Source organism: Lepidochelys olivacea (assembly GCF_965140295.1).
Source record: "Lepidochelys olivacea isolate rLepOli2 genome assembly, chromosome: 23".
Classification (NCBI taxonomy): domain Eukaryota; kingdom Metazoa; phylum Chordata; order Testudines; family Cheloniidae; genus Lepidochelys; species Lepidochelys olivacea.
In genome coordinates this window covers 4625178-4649368 of record NC_140433.1, presented here as the reverse complement: position 1 = coordinate 4649368, position 24191 = coordinate 4625178, and the positions used below count along the sequence as shown (strand labels likewise).

The following is a 24191-nucleotide window of genomic DNA, read 5'->3' as shown; positions in this document are numbered from 1 at the left end:
GAAGCCGGGGGGACAGTGGAGTGGCGTATGGGCTACACATCTGTGAATCTTCTTTTCAATCAGAGCAATGGGATAATTGGCCAGGCAGGGTTTGCACGGTGGGATTCCTGTGCAGCCAAGGAGCAGAGAGCTGGGTGCGGATTCACCAGTGCGTCCCCTGGCGGGTGGGGAGCAGCTGGATTGGCTTTCGGGCTGGGATTCTCCCAAAGCAGCCCTTCTTCTAGACGGAGGTCTCGCTGCTCCCTGCTGGAAGGCATTTGCCGCTGGGGTAGAGCGTGGAAGGCAAGGAGCTGTTTTTAACAGCTGGGCACGTGGCAATTTAGGACAAGGAGGACTGTCTGGGAGAGAAACAGGGAGGCAGAACTGCCCTTTGGGCATGATCCTGGGGCTCTTGCAAATGGACTCTGGGCCTTGGTTTTATACCTGATCCCAAAGACAGCATCTTTGGCTACCCAGACCCATGCTGCAGCATTGGAGTCAGTGCTGGCTGCCAGGGGAGAGCGCTCCCTCCTGAGCCCCCATCTGGCAGTACAGTGTCCCCTAGGGCTGCACTGGGACATTGGGGTCAGCTCTGACTGCAACGGGGGAGCACCCCCTGCTGCGCCCACTCCCTCCAGCACAGTGCCCCCTAGGGCTGCAACGGAGAATTGAGTCTGCTGCGAGGGGAGAGCGCCCCCTGCTGAGCCCTCACCCCTCTGCTGGTAGCACAGCGCCCCTAGCTCCATACTGGGGCTCTGGGGTCAGCGCTGGCTTGGAAAAGAAAGTGGATTCTATTGGATCACTTGCCCTGCTCCCTGTGTTTTAACTTGGATGTCTCCCCACTAAGAACTTGCCAACTTCATAGTGTGACGGGTGTATGAGAGATGAGATGGTTGGCGGAGGGTGGGCACTGGCGTGAGTTGGCTACAGCAGCTCACAAGAGCTGGTGTCACGCTACAGAAAGTCGATCCGCACCCCATGGTGGGGGGAAAGATAGCTGGATCTTCAACCCTGGGAAGGGGGGTTGCGTGCAGGAGACCTACAAAGGGCTCACGGGCTTGGTGACTGGAAGGGCCTGTGCATTCAGTGACCTCAACGCTTTGAGCAGAGCTGGGCAAATAACGACAGAAGAGAGTTTGGAATCAAAGCCCCGAGTTTGGCTTGCCATGAATCTTGGGGGTTCAGCCAGAACCCCCTCCCCCCTGCCCCACACACACACTCCCAGAGCTTAGAGCAGAGAAGTGGTCACAGCTGGTGAGCCTGGACAGCAATCTAAATTTGCCCCCAAGAGTTTCATTTGGGTGGACCAGTCCTTGAGGAAGGGAAGGGAGCGTGAAGACAGTCGGATGATGCCTTGGCAAAGCAGGAGAGGATGCTAAGGCATGACGGTTCAATTCATCTCTCCAGAGCCTGATTCAAAGGCCCCTTTCAGCACTCTGGCCTTGTTACTGGGACCTTAAAGCGGCCATAAATGACACTCACCCCACAGTGTAAATGATAATCAGCCCTGTAGAGGCTAAGGCAGAAGGGACAATTCTGATCACATAGTCTGACCTGCGTAACCCAGTGATCCCTGCATCCAGCCCAGACCTTCTGCTCTCGCTGGAAAGACGCCGAGTGATGGACCAGCCACGCCAACCCTGGGGCATTTGTTCCAATGATTACTCCCCTGCCCCGTTAAAAATGTTCACCCCTGTTTCCAGTCTGCATTTGGCCAGCTTCAACCCCCATTCATGAGTTCTTCTTCTGCCTTTGTCCGCTCAATTAAGAGCCCTCTGTTGTCAGAAATCTCCGGGCATAGGTGCTTGTGACCCGCAATCAAGTTGCCTTCTCTTGAATAAACTAACCAGGCCAAGTTTCCTGAGGCAGATTTTGTGGTCCTCTTGCCTATGGAGCCGGGAGGCGTGATCCTCGTGCTCTGAATGCACGGCTGGCTGAGTGGATCGAAGCATTCAATGGATAAAAATATCTCGTATTGTTCAGCAGACACCAGCTCTTCTTCAGCCAACAGCTGCACCCTGAATAGGGGGCTGGCTGGCTCAGGAGATTGGCGGCAACATGGGGAGGGGCCCAGCTAGTTTGCAACAGGGTCAGTCTGTTGCTGAGAGCTGTGGCTGTTTTGGTGGCCTGAGTGAAGTGAATTTGAGGGGGTTCTCAGCAGGACAGTGAAGTCTGCCACCGTGGTTGGCATCAGCTGGCCCCCTTGTCCGGTAGAGTCAGCAGTGAAATTGTTAAGGACCAGAGCGTGGGCAGTCACACCTAGTGGATGGAGCCGGAGTCAGGCCTCATGGTGCCGGCAGGAGTCAGAGCCAGGGTGGCAGCTGGGAGTCAGGAACCAGGGTTCAGAGGCCTGGGTCAGAGCCAAAGTCAGGGATCAGAGCCGTGGGTCAGAACCGGGTTACCTGGAGTGAGCCATGATGGGCAAGGCTCAGTGAGGCGTGGGCGAATGCTTTGAGCAGCCTGCTGGTGCTGCTGATCTCAAGAGCGGGTCTGCTAGTCTCCTCAGCCAGTCGGGCTGCTGGGCCAGCCAGGCGACTGAAATGGGGCCAGCCACGCTCATGAGACTGCCAGGTGTTAAGTGAGCAGGTAAGCAGGCCAGCTGCGGGTCCTTAGTCTGGACAGAAACCCGGGATTAAAAGGGTCACAGAGCCGGGCCTGCATTCTCGCCCCTGTGGCCCAGCGTGCCATCTCCAAATCCCAATGAAATCAAAAGATGCTGGAACGCTGCCGCCCATATGCTGGATCCGCTCTATGAATACGTCAATTTTAAGGCTATTGAAGGGATCATTAGATTGTCTCGTCTGACCTCCGGCATAACACAAGCCACAGAGTTTCACCCAGTGAACTTTGCAGTGAGCCCAGTAGCTTGGGTCGGACTAAAGCATATTCCAGAAAGGCAGCTGGTCTGGATCTGGAGCCATCAAGAGACAGAGAACCCCCCCCCCCCACTTCCCTTGGGTGTTAGTTCCTATGGATAACCATCCTCACTGTTAAAATTAGGGGTCTTTTTTCTAGTTTGAATTTGCCTGGCTTTAGCTTCCAGCCATTGGTTCTTGCTCTGCCTTTCTCTGCTAGATTGTAGATCCCATGAGTACCTGGGATTCGTTCCCTGTGAAGCTACCGAGACACTATAATCAAGTTGCCTTTGGATCCTCTTGTTGTTTTGAGCTCTGTCCCTCCCTGGCATTTTTCCACAGCCTTTTAAAAACGTGGACACCAGAACTGGATTCCAGCATTGGTCTTACCCATGCCACAGACAGAGGGACGGGTGGATCTGGCGGCTTTTTACAAGCCCCGAACTCTGCTTTGAAGGAGAAGCGACCTGCTTCATCGGCAGCCCAAGACAGGGTCCAATCTGTGATACCCCAGGTGGGGAGTTCAGGCTTGTGAGACCTGGGGTTTATTTCCAGCTCTGCCACTGAGATGCTGACCTTTGGCAAGTCACTTCACTGCCCCAGGCTTCAGTTTCCCTGTCTATAAAATGGGGATAATGTTGCTGGCCTCCTTTGTAAAGTGCTTTGAGATCTGCTAGTGAAAAGAGCACTATAAGAGCTTGGGGTTATCCTCTGTGTTTAGGGGGCTCAGGTACTGTACTGATCCGTAGGACAGACCCTGCATAGAAGGGCTTTCAGTGGAAACAGACAGACAGGAGCAGGGGTAGTGAATGGGATTCAGCGTACAAGGAAAGTGATCAGGGTTTGCATTTGCCATATCTTCATACCAACATGTACACACCTCCCCAGCAATCCGTTGGTTAATTTGAAGGTAGAAGTGGCATTATTATTATGTATTTGTATTATGGTTGCATTTAGGAGCCCCACTCATGAACCCCACTGTGTCAGGTGCTATACATTTTTGTTGCTATTAGGTATATTATGGTAGCACCTAGGAGCCCAGTCATGGACCAAGCCCCCATTATGCTAGATGCTGTGCATTTTTATTGCTATTAGGTGTATTATGGCAGCCCTTAGGAACCCCAGTTATGGCCCAGGACCCATTCTGCTGGAAGGCACTGGATATTTTTTATTGCTATTAGATGTATTACGGTAGCACCTAGACATTGCAGTCATCATGGCCCAGGGCCCCATTGTGCTAGGTGCTGTACATTTTATTTCTATTAGGTGTATTATAGTAGCACCTATGTGCTGCATCATGGAGCAGGACCCCCCCGTGCTGGGCTTTGGACAGACACATAATGTAACGAAAAGCCTAGTCCCAAGCCACCCTGAGGCTCTTGAAGCAGAAGCTGTGATTTTTAGGGACTCACCAACTCCTGCAGCTGGGGGCTGAAAAACAAAAAAAACAACCCCCCCCACCAAATACCATGGTTCAAATCAGGCGAGTTGCGGAGTTGATGACCTGTCCTGGTGTATGATTAATTTTCTATGTACGAGGTTTGGTCCGTCTGTCTGTTTCACTGGACCACCAGCCCGTTCAGAGACCATCAGAACTCACGGTGTGATGGTAAAGCTGCAGGCTCTGAGTATCTGGGGCTGGCGTCCCGTGCCCAAGATTCAGAAATTTCCACTTCCCACTTCAAAGTGGGGTCAAAGGCGGGGAGAGGTGTGTTGGTGGCTTGGTGCCCCCGGAGGGGTCCAGAGAGCTTGTTGGAACACGGGCAGCGAGAACTGAGTCCTGCCTCTTTCATGCCGAGTAGAATATCCTGCTCCAATTATTCAGCAGTGCTGGCTTGAAAAGGAAGGAGTCTTTTTGTGAAGGTGGCGGGGGGAGGGAGGAAGTGAGGTGCCTTTTAAAGAGAAGTCTCAGCTCAGGAGAGAGCGTGTTGGGCATGTACATGTGCTTGGGCTTTTCTAGTTTCCTAGAGATTGGGGCTGGGGTGAAACCAACAAAGCAAACCAACTTTAAAGCCCAAACCCCAAATTCTATGTCAGGGGAGGGCAAGCTCAAAAAGGGAAGCTGAGAGCCTCCCCTTAGGGAAAATCTGTCTCAGTCTTGGTATCTTTTTATTTTCAAAAGCTATGCTCTTCTAGCTCCACCACCAGATATGGGCTGGATGCAGGACCACCTGTGGGGGAGGGAGGCTCTCTGGCATGGGTTATGTAGGTCAGACTTTGGGTTTGTCTAGATGAAGAGTTGGTGCCCGGCAAGCTGGGGCGTGACTCTACAGCTAACTAGCCTGCTGCACGCTCCGTCTGGGTGGACCCCGCTACGGCACACTAAAATTTCTGTAGTGTGCAATGCCGTACTCCTGTGTCAAAGCAGAATAGATCAAAGCACACCAGACAACTTTTTGTGCGCAGCGGAGTCCCATCCAAGTTTGATCCAACTCCTCGTCTTGACAAGCCCTAAGAGCTGGTTGCATTCTTTTAGTGAAAACCCCAGATTTGGGGCACCGAAACATTTTGTCAATGCGTGTTGGTTTCGCTGAATGTGGCGTGTTGAAAAGTATTCCGAAACAGGGCAAATGTTTTGGGTTTTCGGTTCAAAATGACTTTTTGTTTGGAAATTTCCTTCCAATTTTTTTTTTTTTAAACTGAGTGTTTTGTTTCGGGTTGAAGAGAATGTTTCTTTCAGTCAGAAATGATTTTTTTGGAATGGCCAAGGAACCGAAAAATTCACGATGAGCCCAGCACAGTCTGGCTGGGTGACCGGCCTGGGGCCTTCTTCTAAGCATCCCTTCTGGCGAGGGGAATCTCCTTGTGATCTGTGTTATGGTAGTACCCAGAGGGCACTGCTCCCTGCCCCTGGCTATGTTGACGGAGTAAGGTTTAGTATCATTTTGGTAGTGACCGAAACATAGCTCTTTGCCTTCCCTTGGTTGAGTTGCTCCACTGATTTGGTTTTACAGCCCAGTCTTTCCTGCCTGTGACCTCTGCTTCCCCTCCTCACCTCAGTAGCATTTAGAGGGGGAAACCGAGGCATGGAACGGTGGTGCTGTGATTTCACTGTTTTGTGTTTTGCCCAAGGTCACACTAAGTTAGCAGAAGAGTTGGGGATAGAACCCATGATGTCTTGAGTCCCAGCCACCCCTGTGCTAACCACTAGACACTGCTCCTCTCCCAGAGCTGGGATAGAACCCAGGAGTCCTGACCCCAGTCTGCACTGCTTATATTATTAGGCATCACTCCCTTCCAAGATCCAGGAGCCTGACTCTGAGCCCCCCATCTCCAACCACTAGACACCACTCCCTTCTTAGAACTGGGAATAGAACCCAGGAGTCCTAGCTCGCAAATCCCCTGCTCTAACCACCCCTCCGCTCCCAGAGCTGGTTAGAGAACCCAGAAGTCCGAACATCCCTTCGCCTGCTCTAACTGGGGTCTGAGACTGGGGCAGTGACTGGTCAGACGAGGACAGGACCGGCCCCAGCTCAGACCTGGCAGCGGCTCCCTTCTGGCTCTCTTCCCCTGCCACAGCACAGAACTTCACCAAGGAATTCATTCTAATCTCAGCGATTAAACCCCTCGTTAGCCAGAGGGCCAGACATCCAGATCCTTGCACAGCCAAGGGCAGAGATCGCTGTTGGAACTCGGCCTCGTTAGCTTGATCTCCCCACCCCACCCTGTCCCCTCGTTGGTCCAGTTTCTCTGGGCGCTGTACATCCAGCTGACAGAATTAACCCTAGGGCTGCTGGCTGTGATGCACAAGGCGGGCTCGGAGCTGGGGTGACACGAGCCCTTTCCTTGGCCACTGTAGAGCAGGGACCAAAGCCAGACTGGGCCATGGAGACTGAGCGCCTTCCCTTGGCAGGGGGAGGTGTCGGGGGAAGGTGGCCCTGCCTTAACTTCCCATGGGGCAGCCCAGAGTGCAGGGGGCTGCTGTGGGGGGTGGGGACGGTGTCCAGCCCACACTGCCAGAGGAACGGTCACGGATTTACAGGCTCTGTGCTATACCCCACCTTCAAACAGCCACTGGGGGGAAACCCCAAGGACCCACACAAGGGCAGGCCACGTGCTCTCGGTGACTCTGAGCCTTCGGGCTCCAATGCGCCCTTTTCTCACAGGGACCCGACTCCATCTTAGTTCAGCCTCCTATGGTGACTTCACCATCCCAGGATCCCCCTCAGAATTCCCAGCTAGGGGGAGCTGCCCGCTTTCCAGCCCCATGACATAAAAGGGGCCAGAGCCCAGCGCTGAATCCAGGCCCAGGATCGGAGGATGTACGTTCCAAGCCCTTACCTTCCAGCGGGGTAGGGCGGGGAGCCAGCAGTGCTGTCGGGCGAGTCCCCACGGCAGGGAAGGGGAAGCTGGGTATATTTATCCCCTCAAAGACCTGAATCCAGCGGGCAGACTGGATTGCAAGTGCAGGGGGGCATGCTCCCCAAACCTCCCCACTCTCCCCCTCCCCCCGCAATGGCTTGTGCTGAAGGCTGCTCCCCTCTGACGCCCAGGGCCTGATTCTCCTGCTTCACCAGCGCCAAGCGGTCATGCAAGGCGACTGCACCGATCCGCTCCTCCCTTTGTGTTTCGGCAGTGTGAGGCCCTGACCCCAGGCCTCATGCATTTCACGCTAACTTTGCACGCCGGTGCAAGGGATCGCACTAGGGGCTTAGGCGGCAGTGAAGGATCATGCCCTAATGGTGGCTAGAAATCGAGGCCATGGCTAAATCGGTGGGGTGGCAACTGGGCTAAAGCAGTGACACCCTCCTGCTCGGGAAGAGAGAGGGCTGCAGGGTCTGGCATAGGCGCTGCCCAGAATTAAAGGGCTGGCACTTGGCAACACGGGGCCCTGGGGCTGGAACCTGGCGGGTGAACGTCAGCCAGGATGTTCTGATGCAAACAGCTGCTGGCTGAACTCCTCCTACCTGGGGTCCGCTACCTCCAGAAACCACCAGCCCGGAGGCCATGGGCTGGGTGAGCCATGGAATGGGAATGCCCCCATCAGACCTGGAAGCGTGGGGGGGAGCTCGCCCTCTTGCTATGCTGGTTGTGCCCAGTCTTCCGGGCCACCCACCGCTCCCTCCTGCTGGCGTCTCTACTCTGGTGCTCAATAGGAGGGGTACTTGCCAGCGCTCCGTGATCCAGTGACAGACAAGCCCCCCAGGTCCTGGCAGGCACCGGGCTGTTTGGGGCAACCCACGGGCCGTGTTTCTGTGTCAGGGCAGGAACTGGCCTCTCGCTCACCTGCCGTCCCGCCCTGTGGGAGGGGAGTATGACTGAGTGGTGAGAGCAGTGTGGGCTGGGAAGGGACAGGAAAGGAAGTGGGTGAAGAGAATGAGGCAGCGGGGGTTTGGGAAGGAAGGATGGGCTGGTATTTAAGGTGCTGGGCCGGCACTGGGGTTCAGTTCTTGTCTCTGCTACAGACTCCCTCTGTGACCTTTAGGCCCGTCACGTCACCAAGATTTTCTCAGGTGCCCAGTGCCTACCATCAGGGCCAGACTATCAACAGGGCTCTGCACCCAGTATGCCAAGTGCTTCCAAACATCTGTCCCGTGAGCGCTCTCTGCCTCAGTTTCCCCCTTGGTATGACAGGGCTTATGCCCCTACCGTTGCTTCCGGGGGGCTGTGATGAAGGGCTCGTTAATGACTGGGCAGTGTGCAGATATTAGAGGGGCAGGGAGCATATACAGGCACCTGGATAGAGAAAGAGGGGCTACCCTGCCAAGTGAGAGGCAGTGTGGGCTAGTGGTGAGGGGCCTGGCCTAGCCTAAAAGCCACCAGACCTGGGTTCTGTTCCCAGCTGTGCCAACTGGGCAAGTCACTTCCCCTCGTTGTGCCTCAGTTGTCTGCCCCTTTGTCTTTTGTGCCTTTTAGACTATAATGTACACTCTTTGGGGCAGAGACTGTCTGTCTATGAAGTTTGGGCCTCTAGGTGCTACCGTAATACACATAATAAGGGAGGACCTGCTGGCTGATGTGATCACATGGAGGCATTCCTGCCAGGCTGATGTCTTGCAGCATCTCCTGGGGCTGGGGCAGGTTATTTCTCCATTCAGGAGACGCTTAGTTCCTTAATGCTGCCAGAGTCTCCAAGGCCAAAGGGACCACTGTAATAATCTGTCTGACTGGCAAAGCAGGGAGCTCTGTCCTGGCAGGAGGCTGCCACAGAAGGGCTTGTTATTATGAGGCAGCTTCTAAAAATGCGTTGCAAACATTCTCTCATTCTCGCAGCCCCTGTTGCCCCAGGGGAAACTGAGGCACAAAGCCGTGACTTTGCAAAGGTCACAGAGCAAGTCAGGGACAGAGCTGCACACAGAACTTGGGAATCCTGACTCCCAGCCACCCACTGGACCACACTCTCTCTGAGAGCCGGAGGACTGAACCCAGGAATCCTGTCTCCCATCTCCATCCCAGGGATAGAAGCCAGGAGTCCTGACTCCCAGTCCCCTCTTCTATCCTTAGATCCCTTATGCTCCCAGAACCACAGAATAAGTCCTAAGGAGTTCTGACTGCACCCCCCGGCTCTAACCTCTCGACCCCACTTTCCTCCCAGAGCCATAGGACAAAACCCAGCATGAACTCCCAGCTCCATCCTAGCACCAGGAATAGAACCCAGGAGTCCTGACTCCCAGTATCCTTGCTCTAACCACCATCCTCCCAGAACCACAGCATAGAACCCAGGAGTCCGGATACCCTGAGATCAGTGACCCAGAGGCCCTGCTCTAACCACTACCTAGCACTCTCCTCTGCAACTTAAAGTTTCTGCTGAACGGAAATGGATGCTACAAACGTAGTATAAGACCTTGGCTCCCCTTTCCTCCCTCTGAACCTGTCCTAACAGACCAGGGAGCCGTTGAATCTGAGACGAACAGCAGAGGTTGTTATTAGGTGCTTTGTTACTTTAAGAGTTGGCAACTTTCAAAGTATTAGAAAAAGAAGAAGGTATTTTTCATATATATATGTCTCCCCCTCCTTCCCCCCTTCCCAACCTAGCAGCTTTCTAATTCCTACATTAAATGCTTTTAATTATAGGAGCATTCGGTCTGACCTGCGGGGTTATTTCAAGAGAGGCGAAATGAAGGAATTAAAGAAAATGACAGAGAAAATTGCGGCAATTAGTAGAGTTTGCATTGTTCGGCGTGTCTGTCAAGGGAGCTCTGTGTTTGTTAGTTACAAGTAAATTCATACAGATAACAGAGGGAGCGATTATAAATGCCATCTTAGCTGCTGCATGGTGCCGCAGCTATTTTATTATTATTATATATTTTTTTGTTTAATTCTTTGTAAAATAATATTTCTCCTCCAAAGTAGGGTCCTGGGAAGAAAAGACTTACTCTCTCTGCCCCCACCCCCTTCTCTCCTCCAGCCCTGCAGGGCATCTGTTAAGTGCTGGTCCTAGAGGTTAATTCCATGTCTGCTTCAAAACGGGAGCATTTTGCATGTGTGTAAATGACTGCGCAGTTAATCAAGGAGATCAGCTGCTTCCTGAGATGGTCTGGGCTAGTGGTTAGCGCTCTGGGTTCCTGGGTTCCATCCCCATGTCTGCCACTGTCTTAGGGTGGGCGTTTCGGTAGGAGAAAGTTGTGCTGCTTAAACGGTTACGGGTTTAGTCCTCCTTAGGACTGAACCCTTTGGGGTGGCTGTATCAGAGTGGCTATTTCTGTTCGGGTGGAGAATAGCTAGAGCAGGATAAGGCCATGTCTACACTACACTGCAATGTGGCTGGGTTGGCCAGGGGATCTGATGAGAAGAGATTTCTGAGCATCATAGCTGGGTTGGCAGAAGCCCCTAGTATGCTGGCAAAGCTGAGCTTTTACTGGTATAGAGCAGGGGGGCTGGGAGTCTGGACTCCTGGGTTCTATTCCCAGCTCTGGGAGGGGAGTGGTGTTTAGTGGATAGAGCGGCACGAGGGGCTGGAAGTCGGAACTCTTGGGTTCTTGTCATGGCTCTGGGAGGGGAGTGGGGTCTAGTACAGCTTGTCTAACTCTAGGGGGATGGAATAAGTTTTACCAGTAAAAGCTCAGTGTTGCTGGTGTAAACTGCATTCACACTAGGAGTCCTTTGCGGCTATAGTTTGACTGGGATGCTACACCAGTACAGCCTCCCAACAGGAGTTTTGGGGCAAGCAATTTCATTAGTTCTAAGGGAGCTGGACAAATTTCTGAGTGGGACGGTATGGTGGGGCTCTTGTGATTGTAGGGGGCAGGGCTCACTTCTACTTTATCTCTTATGTTCCTAAAGCGCATGCTTCAGGGCTCCAGCTGGCCACATGCAGGGGTCAGGAAGGGTTTTCCCCCCTTGCAATGCATTCTGGGAAACTTTCTTTTTATTGCCTTCCACTGAAGCATTGGAGATGGCCATGGCTGGAGATGGGATACTGGACGGGGTGGGCCAGGGCTCTGTGGTGGCACCAAGCGTTCTCTCTCTCTCGAGTGCTTGGCTGGCTGGTTCTTGCTCATTTGCTCCGGGTTGAACTGATCACCATGTGTGGGGTCGGGAAGGAATCCACCCGCCAGGTCAGATAGGCAGGGACCCTGAGGGGTTTTGCACCTTCCTCTGCAGTATGGGGTGCAGGTCTCTTCCCCCGATTACCTGGGTAGATCTCAGTTAACCATTTCCATGCCATGGCAGGGGGCCCTCGGTCCCTCCTGTTCTCTGCCTGTAACATGCAACAGTCTCGTCTCCTGTGGGCTGTGGTGGATTTTCGGTTGTTGGGGTTAGCATGTGGCTGCTGGGAGGGGTTGGCGGCCTGCGATGTACCGGTGGTCACACACACTAGGAGAGCTCTTGGTCTCTTCTGGCCTTGAACTCTATGAACAGAAGCCAGGTTTTCTGAATCCCAGTTTAGTGCACTGCAAATTTTATGGAACCCTCCACACGCCTCGCCCCTTTAGGGCTAACAAGGTGTGGGGAGAAGAGCCTTTCAGCCTGCCTCCAGCCATGCCCATTTGGGCCTTGAGATCCATGGGGCTGATTTTCCTGGGCCCCGGTCCTTTTCAAACTCACTGTCAGTCCCTTGCTGACTGCCCATGGCCGGTGTCTGCGCATGGTGAGACTTGGCCCTGGACAAGTGTCAGTTGCAAAGTCCTGCGGCTAGATATTAGGCACCTTATTTCGACTGTCAGCTCCTTGGGGCAGGGCCTGGCTTTTTGTTCTGTGTCTGTACAGCGCCTAGCGCATTAGGGGCCTGGTACAGGACTGGGGCTCCTCGGTGCTACCGTAATACTTCTAATAGCAATAAAAATGTACAACACCTGGCCCAATTGGGTCCTCCTCCATAACTGGGGATGCTACTATAATACATCTAATAGCAATGAAAATGTACAGCACCTGGCGCAATGGGGTACTGGTCAGTAACAGGTTCCCAGGCACTACTGTAATACTCCTAATATCATAAAAATGTACAGCTGCTAGCACAATATGGTCCTGGTCATTGACAGGTTCCTAGGTTCTACCGTAACACACCTAATAACAATAGAAATGTACAGCCCTGAGCACGTAGGGTCCTGGTCCATGAAGGCCAGCATAATGGAGTCCTGGGGCTCCTAGGTGGTACCATAATACACCTAATAGCAAAAAATATTTACCGTGGCTGGCACAATGAGGTCCAGGCCTAGGGTGACCAGATGTCCTGATTTTATAGGGACAGTCCCGATTTTGGGGGCTTTTTCTTATATAGGCACGTATTGCCCCCCGCCCCCGTCCCGATGTTTTACCCTTGCTGTCTGGTCACCCTGTCCAAGCCCATGATGGGCTCCTAGGCACTACCGCAATACATATAATAAACCGTCACACTATTTAATCTGGACTGCTGGGTACCCTGCAGAATTGGTTTTGCAATGGCATAGGGAGGCAGTGTGGAGGAGCAGATAGAGTGCTGATGTGGGAGAGTTAGGTACTATTCCCAGCTCTGTCAGGGGCTTCTGGGTGACCTTGGGCGAGTTATTTCCTCGCTCTGTGTCTCACTTTTCCCTGCTGTAAAATGAGGAGAACAATACAGACGACAGCTGGGTGACGTTTTTCAGGTGAAAGGTTCATGGCCCAAAAATGCCGATTCAGCGACAACAAAATGTTCTGTGACTTTGTTCTGATTTTGATAAATTGTTGATTTAGGAAAAACAAAAAACTCCAAAAGACTCAAACTGGTTCATTTCACTGTTTTTTTTTTTCCCCCCAGTTTGCAAAAATTTCATATTTCAAAGTTTCCTTTGATTTGATTTGATTTTTTTTAACTAAAAAATAGTCAAATCAAAACAAGACAGTTTGATTTTGTCAGAACCAAATCTCTGATTTGACTCCAAAGAGGAGGGGTATTTTTTCAACTTTTCCATTTGCCAGACGTGTCTAGAAGTTTTGGTTTTGGTCCAACCCAAAACCATTTTTTTAGACTTTTCGGAATTGCCAATGAATCAAAAAATCTGTTATTCACCCAGCTCTGATATTGACCACCTTTGTAAAGTGCTTTCAGATCAAGCATCCACGTAGGAGAGGAAAGTGTTACTATTAAGTGATCATTTTGCATTTGTCTGGCACCTGTGGAGGATCTCAAAGCAATTTACAAACCGGAACTACCTTCCTGATCCCTGTAGGAAGTAGGGGAATTATTATTACAGATGGGGAAACTGAGGCACAAGGCAGGGGAGTGACTTGCTTCAGCGTCTCACAGCTGTTCCCTTGTGTTTTATAAAGCAGCACTGTCGTTCTGTGCTTAATTCTTTGAGGAGAGGAAAGATCCTCATATTAGCAAGAGTTTTACGGTAACAGAGGACAATGGGGAAATGAAAGTGTATGGGAAAGGGGTTTGGGGGTGAGGGTGGAGGTGATGCTTCCAGGTTTGGACAAAGGGCGCAGACAATGAGGCAGAAGGATACATGAAAGTTGGAGCAGCAGAGGAGAAGGTTCTTGCACCCACACCACATGGCTTATGGGACAGAGCCAGGGAGGGCAGGGAATAGAGCAGGTTGAAAAAAGAAAGCCAATTCCCCTTGAAATGTCAAAACTCTTTTCTTTTCAGACAGTTCAGAACAGACTCAATTTTGATTAGTTTTTAAAAATTTAGTGATTTCCGCCCCCTATAAATGCACAGATTTTTAAGACCAGAAAAGGACCACTGTGACCATTATCTAGTCTGACCTCCTGAATAACCCGGGCCAGAGACTCCTGCGCAGCTACTCCTGAGTTTGATTTCAGCCAATTTAGAAAGAGAAAGAAGGAAAGAGAGTGTGCGTCCCCCAGAGAGAAAGAGAGTGGAGGGGTGAGGGGAGATGGAGGAAAGGAAAAAAGAAAAGAAAGAAAATATATAAACAGGAAAGTGAACACACATCCAATTTTACTCTTAATGTTTTGGTTCCAGTTTCATTGAAAAAAATTGGGTTTTTTTTCCATGAAAAGGTCCAGTCCATCAGCGGGGCATAACGGGGTCAAGAGACATGTTTATCCCATGTGGGGAGACAGCTGAGAAAGGTGGTGAAGCAGAGAGCTGATCAGAAAATGGAATTTGCCTCCTGTGGGGAAATCTGACACTGGGAAACTCATTTTCGTCCTGAATTGGAACGAAGCGTTGAAATTTTGAGAATGGCACGTGGATTGAAAATTCCCAAAGAATTCATTCTTGGAAGCCTGCAAACGTTTCCTTTTCACAACCTCGAAGCGTTATTTTATAAATGTAAGGATAAGCTCTATAAAATATGATATTAAATATCATGTAGCAATATAACAAAATGAAGATTTCCACGGGCCATAGAAGTCGAAACCAAATGAATCAAAGCAAGAAAGTTGAACTGATTTATTTTAACGTTTTTTTCCCAGCAAAAATTTCATCAAAATCGACCCTTTTCGGATTCAACAAAACTGCGTTTTCTGACGGAAAACAGTTCTGGCAAAAAAAATTTTCGGCCAGCTCTTGGGGCAAACCCATGGGGAACCACTGCCTTCAACCTGGAGGCGGCCACCTTCCCTGTACCCGCAGCCGCCTCGCTCCGTGTTGCCTTGAACAGTTCTGTTCCTGCCCCCCCCCCCCTTCCAGCTCCTCCGTGGACCCCAGGAGCCAGGGATCTTTGCCTTCAGCTGCTGTGAGCCAGGGCTCTGTGTAGCAATGAGAAAAGCCTGAAAGAAAGGTTAAGCTCAGGTCCTGTGAACCTTTCAGGCTTTTGGGGGAGCTGTGAATGCAGAGCTGATAAGTATTCCACTGCCATCCGCCTGGAATGTTCAAAGGACAATGGCAAATTCTCTCCCTCTCCCCAGTCAGTGAGGTCTCTCTGGCTTGTGTGATGTGCAAATCCTCCTTCACCAAACCGTGTGTGTGTGTGGTTTAAGATGCAGGATGAGACCCTGGCTCTATAAGATCCCCCCGCCCCCCAAACCTCTAGGAAACGGACACTGCCTTATACATTTCACTGGACTTCAGGGAAACTTGTTCTCTGATCCCTGGTAGATACAATCCCTCCCTTCTTGCCCACCCCTTTATAAATCAGAATAACTCCATTGGAGTCAAGGGAGCTGATTCCCTTCGCCCTGATCCAGGTGTAAATCAGGAGTAACCGTGTTGGGGCTGACCCCGTAACACGGGTGAGAGTCGTTAGGCAACGACTTTGCTGCAGAGTTAATTCGAGTTATCTACAGAGTTGAGCCTAGCTCAGGTGAGAGCAGCTACCTGGCCAAAAAAACACAGCACAGAGGGGTTGTGTTAGCAGCTGGTGCGCTGAGCTAAGTGGAGATGTCACTTCTGACCCCCCCCTTGCCCTCCCCCGGCAGGGCAGCCAGCTTTAAAAACAGCACTGCCCTTGAGTGACCAGTGTCTTGTGTGTGGATGGCACTTGAGTTATAACTCGCATTAACTCTGCCTGGGGGAGATTGACGTTCACGGCGTGGACAATGCTTATTTCAGGCTATGTGCTCAGAGCTGTTACCCCGGCTGGGGAAGAACCCTCCCGCCCCCTTCGTTCATCTCATTTCTCCTTGCTTGAAGGGCTACAGCTTCCACGCTCCCAAGTGTTTTGGGCCTCCAGGTGGGCGGCGGAGGCGGAACATAAGTAACTCACCGTGACCCTGCCTTGGTTTCAGCAAGTTGCCTGGCCCCGAAGTGAGAACAGCTGAGACTCTGGGGGGCCCAGGAGACCCTGATTCTCCCCCCTGTCTCCAGCTGCAGCAGGGATGTCAGGCCGGAGGGTGGCTCAGGGGCTGTACTGCTGTCTACTTCCTCCCTGTCCTCATCCCAGCTCCTCGCCCTCCTCAGCTCATTGATCAGTCCCGCACCAGAGATTCCTGCTGTGCCCCCCCCATCCCCATCACGGTCTAGTCTCAGTCTGCATCCCCCCACCCCATCCTGCTCTACGCCCCCATGGCAGATCAGATCTAATGCAGCACTATCAGCCACTGGGGTATCGCTCAAAGCCAAGGATGGTTTGGAAAATTCCCACCGGGTGGCAGGTGGGATCTAGTGGTTAGAGCATGGGGGGGCTGAGAATCAGGACTCCTGGGTTCTATCCCCAGCTCTGGGAGGGAAGTGGTGTCGGGTGGTTAGAGCAGGGGGCCTGGGAGGCAGGACTCCTGGGTTCTATCCCTGGCTCTGGGAGGGGAGCGGGACCTAATGGTTGGAAGGGTGCTCGGAGTCAGCTCCTCGGGTTTATTCCCAGCACTGGGAGGGAGGCATGGGACTTAATGGTTAAAGCAGGGAATTGGGAGCCAGAGCTCCTGGGTTCTGTTCCAGCTTCTTCCCTTGACTCACTCGGTGCCTTAAGCAACTTCTGTACCGTGGTTTCCTCCATCCTTCACATGGGGGTTTACCTGCCAGCCCCCCGGCATGCATGCAAATCAGTCACGTTTACAAAATGCTTTGAGCTCCTCTGATTGCAGCTGCTAAAGACAGGCAAAGTTCTGTCACTGACTCACGAAGTCCCTGCGCTCCTGGGGAGTAAGGGACGTATTCTCTACCATCCCCATTTTACTGGGAAACTGAGGCACAGGGTGGGGTGGGGAGAGTGACTCAGCCAAGAGGAGGGAGCTGGAGGCTACTGGTTCCATCAGGCATGGAACTGGTGTGGCCCAGTCCCTCACGATCACACCCATAATGCCAGAGTACCCCCTGCAGCCTGCACCCACGGGCTAGGGGGAGAAGGCACCATACAGCAGGGGGCTGGCTCTGACTGCTTGCATTCCTCTCTGCAGGTCTCGGCAGGAGGAACATGGCAGCTCTGCTGACCAAGCTCTTTGAACAACATCTGGGAGGACACATTTTGCAGGTGAGTCCCGGCTTCCCTGGTTAAAGGGGATGCAGAGCCCAACCTGGGGAGAGAGATGAATTGAGCATTGCCTGGCTAATAGGGAATGCGGCGGGGGGGGATGGGACAATGGTGTGTGTCTATCAGAAAGGGGGGCAAACCCCATGGCGGTTGGGGTGGTGCATAGTTGGGGTGGGGGGGTCTAGGAGCTCAGGAAAACTCCCTATCTCGCCAGAAGGGGTTAAAGCATCGGGGGGAGAACAGGGCCCCTCTTCTGTTAAAAGCAGAGTGCGCATCCCATCCCATTCTCTCCCCTCCCAGTTCCCTCTCCTCCTTGGCTGGCGAGAGACCCGATCCCCGTACGGGCCGTGGGGGGCAGAGAATAGCCACAGCTCAGTGTGCTCCAGCCATGCCCCCGATCCGCCCCATGGGCACTGGATGTAACACAGAACCTGGTCCAGTTGCTCCCAATTTCCCCAGGCTATGGGCCTGAACCGATGCCCACTGAAGCCAATGGGACGCTTTCCATTCACTGGTTTGGGCCAGCCTGGCCTCTCTGTCTCCCCTGCCCACCCCAGGCCTAGGGAAGTGTGGCCTGTTTTGGCAGTAGGCTCTACAGATCACTCAGAGGAGGCAGCGGGGAGGTGGCGGGTTCACGGTCTCTGCTCCCGGTGCTGCCCAGCCCCTTCCCTTGCAGCTCGGAGCCCTGACATTTCAGGGCAAGCGTGGCTGAGCTCGATGGATCAGGCTAATTATCGCTGGAGAGCTCTCATGACAGCGGCCTCCTGGCTGCTGCCTAATTGTCAGAAGTGGCATAAGGTAATATTTTAACCAGCCCTCTCCCCTTCCCCTCCGCCACCCACCCAGGTCAGTGACGGACACAGGGCAGAGGGCTGCCTGGAGCCCTGGCAAAGCAATTTTCCTGGGGTGGCTCTGTTGGGTCCTGATTCCCCGTCGCTTTGCTCCCCGGGGGGGCCCCATTCTGCATGGCCTGCTTTGTGTCGTGAATCATAGAATATCGGGTTTGGAAGGGACCTTAGGCAGTCATCTAGTCCAACCCCCTGCTCAAAGCAGGACCAATCCCCAATTTTTGCCCCAGATCCCTAAATGACCCCCTCAAGGATTGAACTCACAACCCTGGGTTTAGCAGGCCAATGCTCAAACCACTGAGCTATCCCTCCCCCCGGCATTCCCATCGGGTGGCCTTCAGCTCTCTCCGTGCACCAGTGTGGAATCAAGCCCAGCCTGCGCTGTGGCCCCCTCCAAATCCAAAGGGAATGGCCCATGCCTTTAACGTGTCAGCCCCCATCGCCCCTTGCCCAGTGTCGGCTTTGAACTCCCAAGGTGTGCAGGACCAGGCTGGCCCAGTACTTGGGTTGGTGACAAGTCAGACAACCCCAAGGTACTGCGAACGGGGAGATGGTGCTTTTCCATCAGAGGCAGGGCTGACACTAATGGGGCCATAGGGGGTGCTGTACTGCAGGGAGTGGGTTGGGGGGGGGGGGCTCTGTAGGAGTCTTGCTCTCCCATTCTCAGTTCGCACCGCCCCACTAGGGGGCGCTGTGCTGCAGGGAGTGGGGTAGGAGGCGCTCTTCGCCTCTGAGTTAGCGATGACGCCATGCGGTGCAAGGGGGTGCTGTGCTGCTGAAGATGCCCAGGAGATGCAAAACTGAAGGCCTGGCTGCTTGTAGTGTTGTCAGAGATCCCTGTGGTACTTTCCATGGGATTTGGGATATTGATTCAGTCCCGGGTAATGGCACTTTTCCTCCTTAAATACTCCCGCAGTTTCAAACAGAAGCAGGATACTTTCTCCCCTAAAACTGCTGCATCATTTTACTGGGCAGCTGTCCAACAATAGCTATGTTCCACCCCAGAAGTGGCTGCCTTTCAGTGCTGGGTGAGCAATCCCTGTATAAACAGCCCCTGAGCCCCACCCCAGAGGTGGCTGCATTTCAGCACTGCATGAGCAATCCCTGTATAAACAGCCCCTGAATCCCATCCCAGAGGCAGCTGCATCTTGGCACTGGGTGAGCAATCCCTCTTGTGGTGCTCCACCCCAGAGGTGGCTGCATCTCAGTGCTGGGTGAGCAATCACTGTATAAACAGCTGCATGCCCTACGCCAGAGGTGGCTGCATTTTGACACTGGGTGAGCAATCCCTCTTGCGGTGCTCCACCCCAGAGGTGGCTGCATCTCAGCTCTGGGTGAGCAATCCCTGGCTGTCTGCACCTTTCGTCCCATCGGCAGGATCCCATTCTAAGTGTCTGTTGCATGACATGGCCATGGGGGCTAGAGAGTGGGAGCAGTTTTAATTTGGTTTTATGTGTTCAAATGAGAGCTGTGCCCGAATCAAACTGGGGGGGATCTACAAACCAACCTAAATGGTCCTGTACAAATCACCCGAGCCAAGGAGTTTGGGAGAGTTCACAGTCGGATACAAATATTAGAGATGCCGTCACAGCCATCCATGGGCCTAGCAGTTAGGGCATTTTGTTGCCACCTTTGGGCACTGGGGATTCTCCCTCTGCCCAGGCCAGCAGGAATTATATTGCCCCTGAGGCGAAAGTGAGCTTCTTGAGTACTTACATTAGGCAGCAGATTGCTCTGAACGTCTGGAGGAGCTGGGAGGTCACCACTAACACATACAAGTGCATAAAGAGGAGATGCAACTTAGTCTGGAGAACAGGACACCAGACTGCGAGCCCGCAGACCTGCGTGCTGATCCTGGTCCATGGCTATGCTCTTTCCTGTCCCTGTGTGTACGGCAAGATCTTGTGGGTCTGTGCAGCCCGCAGCACGTTGCTGCCACCCTCGCCCCCTGTTTTAGTTGCAGTGACGCCAGGTGAGTCCCCGGACAGGGCGCTGTCCTGCTGGGGCAAGGGATTCCCAAGCCCCCAAAGATGGAAAAGGCAGGAACGGTGAAGTAGAATTTCTGAGGCAGCCACCATCAATCTTTCCCTGGGTGCAGGCAGGAGGCGTCACGCAGCAAACCCGCCTCGGACCCCAGAATAACGCGGAATGTTGCCGTCACGGTAGCACGAGCAGTGACTCTGAAAAAGGGTTTTTCTGAGGGGCGGGGGCAGCTGAACATGAGCTCCCAATGCAGCGCTGGGGCCAAAAGGGCTCATGCAGAAGCAGGGAAATCTCAAGCAGGAGCAGAGAGGTGCTTTTCCCTCCGTATTTGGCACTGGTGCGACCGCTGCTGGGATCCTGTGTCCAGCTCTGGGGCCCACAATTCAAGAAGGGCACTGATAGATTGGAGAGGGTGCAGAGAAGAGCCATGAGAATGATTAAAGGATTAGAAAAGATCCCTTATAGTGAGAGACTCAAGGAGCTCGATCTACTTCGCTTAACAAAGAGAAGGTTAAGGGGGGACTTGATCCCAGTCTATCAGTACCTACGTGGGGAACAAATATTGAATAATGGGCTCATCAGCCTAGCAGAGGCAGGTCTAACATGATCAGTGGCTGGACGCTGAAGCTAGACAAATTCAGACTGGAAATAAGGCATGCATTTTTAACGGTGAGAGTCATTAACCACTGGAACAACCTACACAGGGTCGTGGTGGACTCTCCATCGCTGACGATTCATAAATCAGGATGGGATGTTTTTCTAACAGAGCTGCTCTGGAATGATTTCGGGGCAGTTCTCTGGCCCGGGCTATACAGGCAGCTAGTCTAGACAATCACAGTGGTCCCGTCTGCCCTTGGAATCAATGAGCTCACAGTCCAAATAAACAAAGAGAGGATCATTACCTCCAGTTTACTGAGAGGGAAACTGAGGCCCAGAGTGATTAAGCGATGTACCCAAGGTCAGCCAGAGCCAGGGTAGAAACCCAGTGTCTCTTGAGTCCTAATCTCTTAAGCACAAGATCTTCTGAGAACCTTACTCTCGAGATCTGCCATCCCTGAAATATCCAAGCACCCTGATCGCTCACCCCTCAAAGCACCGTCCCACATCCAGCACTACGTCTCCTCGCAGACCTTGCCCTGTTACACGTGATCTGAAGGGAAAAAAACCTGCTTAGTTAAGGTTAAGCTTGGAAGGATTTGACTTTTATCAGTAAATGTCGGGAACCGTTCATTTCACAGCACGCGTGCGTGCAGGCAAACAAACCAAAGCAAGGAAACGTCATTTCCGTCAATGACAACTGGAATGTGCAGATAGGCGGCGTAAGGAAAATACTGCTTTAGAACTCATGAGAGCTGGAGTTAAGGGTATTAACTTTGTCTATTTTGACACGTGACGTGGACAGTTTGTGTTTTAACCGTTCTAAAGCTTTAACTTTTGAATCTCAGCCTCTACTGTCATTCAATAATTATTGTCTGACCCCACCCCCACCCCCGTTGTCTGTCGCCCCCAGACAATTTCCTGGGACCGTGAAAGTTTAAAAGGATAAAAACCTTGAAAGAGAGGCTTCAAACCCGTAATTTTGCACAACCGTGAGCCTTTAAATCGATAAATATCCAAAAACATGCTTCAAAATAAACATCGATATGACCCATCAAAATTACAGAAAAAGAAAAATCCAATTCTGCCAAGCCTAGTTACAGGGCTGATGCTGTTTTTCAAATTTCTGAAGAGCCACAACTAAGTATTGCCTGTTACGGAGAAGGAAGCAGCTATGCACATAAGTAGGGCCCTGCCAAATTCACGGCCATGAAAAACGCATGTCAGACTGTGAAATTTGGTCTCCTCCCGTGAAATCTGATCTTTACCCTATACTCTACAGATTTCACGGGGGAGACCAGTGTTTCTCAAATTGGGGGTCCTGACCCAGGGAGTTGCAGGGGCGGTCACAAGCTTATTTTAGGGGGGGTCACGGAATGGCCACCCTTACTTCTGCGCTGCCGTCAGAGCTGGGCAACTGGAGCGCGGTGGCTGCTGGCCGGGAGCCCAGTTCTGAAGGCAGCGCCCCGCAAACAGCAGCGCAGAAGTAAGGGTGGCCATACCGTGACCCCCCTAAAATAACCTTGTGACCCCCCCCCGCAACTCCCTTTTGGGTCAGGACCCCTACAATTACAACATCATGAAATTTCAGATTTAAATAGCTGAAATCATTAAATTTACTATTTTTTTCCTATGACTGTGAAATTGACCCCGATGGATGGTGGATTTGGTCGGGCCCTACATATAAGAGACTGGGGCCCTGGGATGCTGTGGGACGCCTTAGATTCTGATCTTGTAGGCAGGCTCATTTGCATTTTGTGGCTGCAGAATTGTGTGCTGCAGTCTAAGCTTCCATTTAATTAAAAATAAATAAATCCATCTCTCTAGATAATGAAGAAAACTCCATGGTCCTGAGCTTACCACAGTTGGGTGAAAAATTTCACCCGAAACTTTTTTCCAGCAAAAAATGCAGTCTAGGTGACCCCAGCACCAAAATTTTGCGCATTTGGGTTGTTTCAGCAAATTGTTTTGGCTGCAAAACTTTAAAAAAAAAAAAAAAAACGTAAAAAGAAATCAGAAAAAAATGGAAATGCTTCGTTTCGACATGTAAAAAAAACCAAAATGGTTTGATTTTTTTTGCTTTGAAATGACTTTTTATTCAAAATTGCCTTCCAAGCCGCCTGAAAACATTTAAGAGTGGTCAAAGTCGATAGATACGATAGGTAGAGAGGGAAGGAAAAGAAAACAGAGACCTGGCATTTCAGGGACCCAGGCCGGGGTGGGAGGGAATTAAAATGGAGCTAATCCTGAAAAGACCACGACAGGCAGCATGGAAATCTGGGCCGAACTGCAGATCAGGCAGGGTATCCCTTCCTGGCCCCAGCTATGTGCAGTCTGCCTTGGGTATTGTTCTCTCTGGCAAAGGATTATAAGCTGAAACTGGAGATGCCCTGAGCTCCTTGCCTACCTGCTTTCTAAAGCAGCTGGTCCATCTCCACAAACAGGGGCAGGAAAGTTTTACAGCCAGTTACTTTTATTCAAAAGTTTCATTTGACCCCAAAACCATTACCCTCCTCCCACCCCCCTGACTTTTCTAGTTGCTGAAGGTTTTTGAAAATTTAGTTTTCAGTCCCACCCAGAATGATTCCCTTCCCCCCCCCCCCACCTCCCAGTTTTCAGACTTGCCCGTGAACCAAAATATCCATTCTTTGCCAAGCTCCAGGATGGGCCATACGGCTGGCATGCCACAGCCAGCTGCTCGAGACATCCCCAAGTGAATCTGATCCTTTAAGGAATCTGATCCTGCACATCCCAATTCTTAGCATCCAAAGGCCATTGTGGGGCATTTCATGGGGGGCGGAGGGGGGCACTAAAATGGGGCTGATCCTGAAAATGGTGCAAAAGGCAGCAATGAAATTTGGGGCCGAGCTTTGAAATTGGAGAGGGCGTCCCTTCCTGGCCACGGGTTTGATCAGCTCGCTCCAGATCCCATCTTCCTGGTGAAAGAGGAAATCCCTCCATCGATGTGGATCATTCCCATCCCTAGTCCGTATCCTGCTGTGTGTCACTGCTGTGCAGCAGTTAAACAGCGGCTGGGTTCCACCCCAGAGGTGGCTGCATTTCGGCACTGACTGATCGATCCCTGTATACACTGCAGCTGTGCCTCACCCTAGAGGTAGCTGCATTGCAGTGCTGGCCTGACAAAACCCTAGCAACCCACCCTGTTAGCAGCCAATCTGATGCAGGCGAAATGAAAGGCACCGCCGGCATTTATCCACAGCCTGCAGAGGCTCCTAGTCTTTGCTACCTGAGCTGCTCCTCTCCAGCAATTACTGCCCGTCACCCAGGCGATGCCATTGAGCCTCTGGATTTGATCTCCAGCTGTCACGAGGAGAGCGGTTGCGGCTCGACAGACTCTGACCCCGGGGCTGACTCTAGAAGGAGGCTGCCATCTCTGCTCTGCAGGTGCCTTATTGATTTGGACAGGCCCTCGTAGGTTCTTAGCATGCAGATTTCCCAGGAAGAAACGAGCGTGATCGTCCGATCTCTGAAGGAAACCCACCCGCACTCCCGCTGGGATTTATCCCCCCAGTCCCGCTTCCTTCCCATTTAAAGCCAGCGCCTGGGGACTGAGCCACGTTGACATGAGCGTGTTTGCACGGAAGGGCCGATCCTCCCTCACCCTGCGCGTCGCGCAGCCCCCGTGAACCTCACCCCCATTCTGAGCTGGTAACATTTAGCCCGGGCGCAAATGACTGCGTGAGGCG

The 24191-nt window shown here is 52.3% G+C and overlaps 1 protein-coding gene across 2 annotated transcripts in view; it reads left to right on the top strand.

Moving 5' to 3' along the window:
• NPAS1 (neuronal PAS domain protein 1) overlaps window positions 1-24191 on the top strand; it is a 99918-nt gene that overhangs the window by 32977 nt on the left and 42750 nt on the right. For both annotated transcript variants that reach the window (XM_084612169.1, XM_084612170.1), the window contains exon 4: window positions 16983-17056. In XM_084612169.1, coding sequence (XP_084468295.1) covers window positions 16983-17056 — 74 coding nt within the window. The remainder of the gene's footprint in view (window positions 1-16982; window positions 17057-24191) is intronic.